At 32.6% G+C, this 6,000-nt stretch overlaps 1 protein-coding gene across 1 annotated transcript; it reads left to right on the top strand.

Annotated features, from left to right (window-relative positions):
- Positions 1-690: 690 nt before the first annotated feature.
- On the top strand, positions 691-3,300 carry LOC149908650 (chymotrypsin-2-like). The gene is made up of 5 exons (XM_090102008.1): positions 691-757; positions 1,662-1,803; positions 2,139-2,385; positions 2,660-2,833; positions 3,151-3,300. The coding sequence occupies exons 1-5, from the start codon at positions 691-693 to the stop codon at positions 3,298-3,300; spliced, it is 780 nt and encodes a 259-aa protein (XP_089958134.1).
- Positions 3,301-6,000: the final 2,700 nt, after the last annotated feature.

Raw genomic sequence — 6,000 nt, 5'->3', positions numbered from 1 at the left:
CATTACCTATGTAAGTATATGGTAAATTGAAAAAATCTCATATAAGTAATAAATAATAAGCGAGCAGAAGTCCCGTATTGATTGGCAAAATCTCATTTCCTTTGGATACATTTTATGTCTTTACGGGTCCTGGCTTCGAACAATTGAAATGTATCGGTTGAAGCTATACAATATTTTTTTGTATGGAAAGAAATACTTTGATTAATAGTTTCTGGGTATAGTTTTGGATCGGAATTGGTTGAGGATAATTCTAGAACAAGAACATATTGATCGACTTTAAGTAAAGAGGATTATGAAGGAGAAATGTTTGAAATCTTTTTTGGTAATGGAATTGACCTATCTGTTGGTCTGTGAATTCATTACACAAAGGGCTCAGCAATTTCAGATGGGTATGAACGAAAATAATATTTATAAGTTAATTGTAATAAGTTTTTTTATTTAAATGGAAATTAAAATTTAATTCCAGGTTGTCTAAACAAAAAGATATTTTACTATGAAAATATATGAAATTTTTTAAAATATAATTCCTCAATCTTATCATGTTTAGTAAATTGTAACAATAATTTTTATGTTTACTTACGTATTTGAATTCCAGTTGCATTCCTCTATTAAAATATTTTGTATAAATATCGATTATTGAAATTAGTATTTCATATTGTTTTTATACTAATAGATGATTAGTACATAACAATGTTATTTAAAACATTATTTATCGTTCTACTGTATAATTACATAAATGCGGAAGACCCTGGGTTACGTAAGTATTTTGACGAATTAATTCTTTTATTTTCAACTAGCTTTCCACCCGCGGCATCGCCCGTGCAGTCAAAGAAAAACCCGCATAGTTCCCGTTCCCGTGGGATTTCCGGAATAAAACCTATCCTATGTCCCGGGGTAAAAAGTAGCCTATGTCCTTTCTCGGGTATCAAAATATCTCTATACCAAATTTCATGCAAATTGGTTCAGTAGTTAAGGCGTGATTGAGTAACAGACAGACAGAGTTCGCGAGTTTCGCATTTATAATATAAAAGTATGGATTCAGCTTGTTTTCTCTCGGATTAGTAAAGTTCCTGTTTGCTAAAAAATAACTTTTTAGATTTTGTTGATTCGATTTTTACCCGATCATATCCAGGCCTATTTACAAGTCAAAAAAAATGTTAACAGAACTTTTTTATTCTTTGAATTGTTAAGACCTAGTTGCAAAGTTATATTGCGTGATTATCGAAGGCTCTTCTTAAAGTTGGACTTCAAGTTTCATGAATACGTCTAGACTCTTATCTACTTTTAGATAGACTTTAGATAGTCGTCGGATACAATTTTTCATTCAAACAAATGATAATATAATAACGATATAATTACTAATTGCTCCCTAAATATACTAGTTTATTCAAAATCGTATTTTCTTTCGTATTACAGAAATTTCAAGCTGAAGAGTGTCTCTAACTTTTTAGAAATCAATATCAATTATTTCGATACAATAATTTTTATCTCGTATTTCACTTTTAAATCTGAACATAGTTTAGAAAAGCATTATTACTACTATTCAATCTGTTTTTATTTTTTTCGTCTTTATAGAGATTTTTGATTCCATTAATCTTTGGTCCTTCAAATATTTTTCGATTTTATTCGTCTTTTAATTCTTAACAAAATTTTACTTTAAGCGGACATTCTGCCTCGTATTTTATATGGAGAGGAGGTCAGAATAGAAGATCATCCATATTTCGCTGGTTTGATAAACTGTGGAGCTGCCATCATTTCGGACAGATATCTGCTGACTGCTGGCCATTGTGTTGCTCAACCCTGGTATGTTCTAGTTACTTTAATTTTTTATTTTAATTATAAAATATTTTCTTTCCATATTGCACCTTATGTTCACTGGCTCTTAATCCTGTGGTCTGCCATATCTGCTGTCTACTATGTTTAAATGAGTTTAAGCTACTTGAGTATCGAGAAAGGTGTAGAGTAAGAACAGTCATTTTAAATTCTTAGTAGTTGAAAGACTTTTCTTATTTTATTGACAATAGGGAAGCGCTTAACCACAATCTCGCTTGATGTGGATGTGTGATCTCGCCTAGAAGGTACCCGTTTACTCTATACTTGAAGATATTAACAAGAGTTATATTAAAACCAATTTTCAGGATAATGCAATTTGCGACTTATGCATATGTGGGTGGAGAAACGATCCAGAATAGCCAAATGGTTTACTACGACAAAGTGATACTTCACGAAAACTATCATCTTATTCAAGGGATCCCTTTCAATGATATTGCTGTGATACGACTGGCCAGGCCCTTGAAGTTCTCCAGCAAAATCCAGCCCTTAAAATTGCCGAGACAAGACTCTACGAAGTCCTTTTTGACGTTCGTTGGCAGGGGTAATGGGGAGGTAAATCAATATTTACTGCGCTTTTATATTCGGTTAAAAGTGATCAAATCAGTCTTTATAAGCTTGTTGGTTTACAAACAGCAATCCGTAAGTCACGACTGCTGCGTGATACCTTTTTATGGTATAAAATTTATACATTGGTAAATCATTCATCGCCATAAGTTGGAAAGAAGCAAATATCTAACGCCCTAGATACTATGTGTCCACATATCCTTTAAATTACAGTTTCTATAGACATAACTAAATTTTTATATACCTACATGATTTCTTTCAGGACGGTCAAGCAACAAAACAATTATTAAAGATGGATGTAGAGAGATTGTCTCCATCAGAGTGCATTTCACTTGTGCCTCCACAGTACAATCACTACATATATCAATTCAAGGACATATTGTCGAAAATCAACGTTTGTGCTAAGAGAACCAATAACATGCCCGGTATATGCAGTGTATGTAAATAATAAGTATACATAGACAATTTTACTAACCATTAATATTTTTTGAATAATAATTAATTATCGTAATGTGTACGACAACTCTAACAGTGTTAACAAAAATGTGAATATGTGCCAGAAATTGTTTTCCTTTGATAAGTCAAGATATAAGATCTTACTTCTTAATAATAATACTTAAATAAAAAAAAAAAAAAACAAATTTACCAATTACAGTCATCACCGTTTGAATCTCGTTTGTCGAAATAATTTTTCTGGGGTGCCACAAGGCACTCTAGGTCCTCTATTATTAATAATTTATGACTTTCTTACAGGGTGACTCTGGCAGTCCCTTAACTGATGGTAACGTGGTGGTCGGATTGGCTTCATACGGTGGTGAAAATTGTCATGCAAACCGTTTAGGGTTCTACGTCAATGTAGCGTACTACGCTGACTGGGTTAGAAAAGTTACCGGTTTGCAGTAAAACTTCAAGGGAAGAATGAAAGGAGAGTCGAGTTACATTTTATAGTGATTTTTAACATAATAAACATTTGAAGCATATTTGTGATTTTTATTTTATGTAGACACTACTTTATTAATGCTATTGTAACTTATTTAGTTAAGCATATTTTTTATAAACGAAAAAAATAAACATTCAACAGGAGGAATTAAAATACTAACAAAATAATGGGACAAGTTTAAATGAATTTGAAACTTTATATCGCCCTATAACGCTTGACGCCGAATAGTAGTTTAATGTTAAACAAAATGAAACACATTGTTGTATTCTGAGTATATTTTTAATGATGTTTTTACCAAAATTCTAGAGGCCTAAATTCGGCCTGTTAGTAGTATCCTCTATTGACTAAAGATTTTTGGTGTACCACAAGGATATACCTCTGGTCCTGTGTTATCGTGAGATCTTGTAGAGAGAGATTAGCCGGGAATAATATCATGAATGCCGTCTAGCGTTATTATGATATCTGATAATTTAATAAAATTGAATATAATAAGTAATTGAAGCAATTTATGTGTTTTATCTTTTCTAAAGAAGCTTTTTTCATATTTTATAGCATTCAATATATCTATAGTTTATTATCTTAATATTATTATCTCTTTGTTTTTATGTGACAATAATAATTGTAATTAATTAACACTATTGTATTAAAAAAAAAAAATGGGATCAACCGGAAGATACTGAAGGTCTTTCAAATAAAACAATAAAATAAACCCCAAAAAAGCAGTCGTATCCTTCTCTTTTTTTGAAGTCGGTGGATAATGTCAAAATTATAAGACTGCCGATCAGTTTATAAACTGCGAAGGCATTGATCGAGATGTACCTATTACCATTCATCATTTTAAGAATACTGGTATCCTTACTGTACCATCACGGTATATATTTAATAATATTTTGCATGTACACAAAAGCTCTGACTTACACACAAGAGTAGGAGATAGACACGATTATGGCACAAGGAACAGGAATAGAATTGAAATGCCATTTTTCCGATTAGCTAAAGTTAAAAATTCATTTATGGGTCAAGGTATACGCTTATACAATAGAATTCCTCACAATATTAAAGAGTTTAGTAGTTCTAAATTTAAAACTTACATAAAAAATGTACTAGTTCAGAGAGCGTACTACAGTATTCAGGAATATATGGACGATAAAGACCCATGGAGGGTTGTTGCGTAAAAACCACAGGACAGTTCTTTGGCATATTATGTAGTTAGATATAAGTTACATATTATGTAAATTTATTGACATTATTTTAAAAGAGCAACTATGGAGTTTCTTGCCGATTCTTCTCCATAGATACTGCTTTCCGAATCGGTGGTAAATGATAAAAATACTATGTAATGACGATTCGAAAGTGCTACTAAATAGTAGTCTAATTGAATAAATGAATGTTTGAGTTTGAGTTTGAGTTTACCCTTAAAATACAAAAACAAAAAATACTTACATATTTCTAGAAATAATCACTTTGAATTTATCAAAATTCTAAACAAATAGAAAATTGAGTATGCAATAGATGACATGTGTAAAAATAAAGAGAGATGTAGAGCTAATTACCATTAAATGGGCTCATAACATTTATGTTAAACGTTATTTTAATAATTTACATATCAGTATACTAAAATTACGTCGTTATTCGCGTAATAACATTCTGAAGTAAATACAAAATTAGAAGATAAACTATTTGGTGTTACGATTTAAAATATCTACCATGTTGTGTGCATAAAAGTTATTCTTATATTTTGGTATGTTAACGCCTAAATCTGCTTCATTTATTTATTTATTTATTGATTGAAACAGAATCATTCTTTGTACTTACAGTAATAATACCAAAGCATACATAGATGATAGAATTTAGTAACAATATGTTAACAAAAATACAAACAAAATGGAGTTACATACTATGTGCATCCAAGTACCTGATACAGAGGTCTAGGACAGTATTTGTACTGCTAGCAAAAATGTCAATTGTGGCATCGGAGGCCAGCACACGATTTAACAGATGAAGGGCCGAGTGTGTCGGAGCGGTGCCGGCCGCCTGCGTCCGCACACAGGCCTCCGCGAACAGCGGCCGGCGGCGCAGCGACACGCCGGGAGGCGGCGCCCACAACCCGCACATACCCAAAGCGACAGGATTGTCGACGCGATTATTTAATAATAAGTAATAGTGAATTAAGAGAGCAAGTTTTCGTCTCAATTCAAGTGTATTTAAGCCAACCATGCCTATTACGAAAAGAGATGGATACATGTAAGGATAATATCCGTAAAGTTTTAAATACAAATAACGAGCAAACTTTCTTTGAACCCTCTCAAGCAGTAGAGTGTATTTCTTTTCGTGAGGGCTCCATATTATTGCATTGTATTCCAATATACTGCGTACGAAGGCCGAGTACAATACGACGACAGTGTTTCTATCCTGAAACCTCGCCGATTGCCGTACGATAAAGCCGAGGGATTTGTACGCTTTTTGACACACAGCCTCAATATGTTCATTAAACGTTAACGTTTTGTCAAAAAGTATTCCTAAATCGCGGATGTGGTCGACTCTGCGCAGCGTTGTGCCTTCTAAGCTGTATGGATATACAATAGGTGAACGCGAGCGAGTGTATGTCATTATGTTGCATTTTGAAATATTAAATTCTAATTGATTTTCATGGCACCAAGAAG

The sequence above is a fragment of the Colias eurytheme genome, chromosome 5 (genome assembly GCF_061535395.1).
Source record: "Colias eurytheme isolate Ceu_HAF_F1 chromosome 5, ilColEury1 Martin Lab GWU primary, whole genome shotgun sequence".
Taxonomy (NCBI): domain Eukaryota; kingdom Metazoa; phylum Arthropoda; class Insecta; order Lepidoptera; family Pieridae; genus Colias; species Colias eurytheme.
Note: the sequence above shows the minus strand (reverse complement) of the source record. Positions and strands in the feature narration are given on the sequence as shown.

Bases quoted from the DNA above. Each gene is read 5' to 3' on its own strand.
- LOC149908650 (XM_090102008.1), top strand. From the start codon at position 691: ATGTTATTTAAAACATTATTTATCGTTCTACTGTATAATTACATAAAT. The intron at 758-1,661 runs GTAAGTATTTTG...TTTTACTTTAAG, and splicing joins TGCGGAAGACCCTGGGTTAC to CGGACATTCTGCCTCGTATT. The intron at 1,804-2,138 runs GTATGTTCTAGT...ACCAATTTTCAG, and splicing joins CATTGTGTTGCTCAACCCTG to GATAATGCAATTTGCGACTT.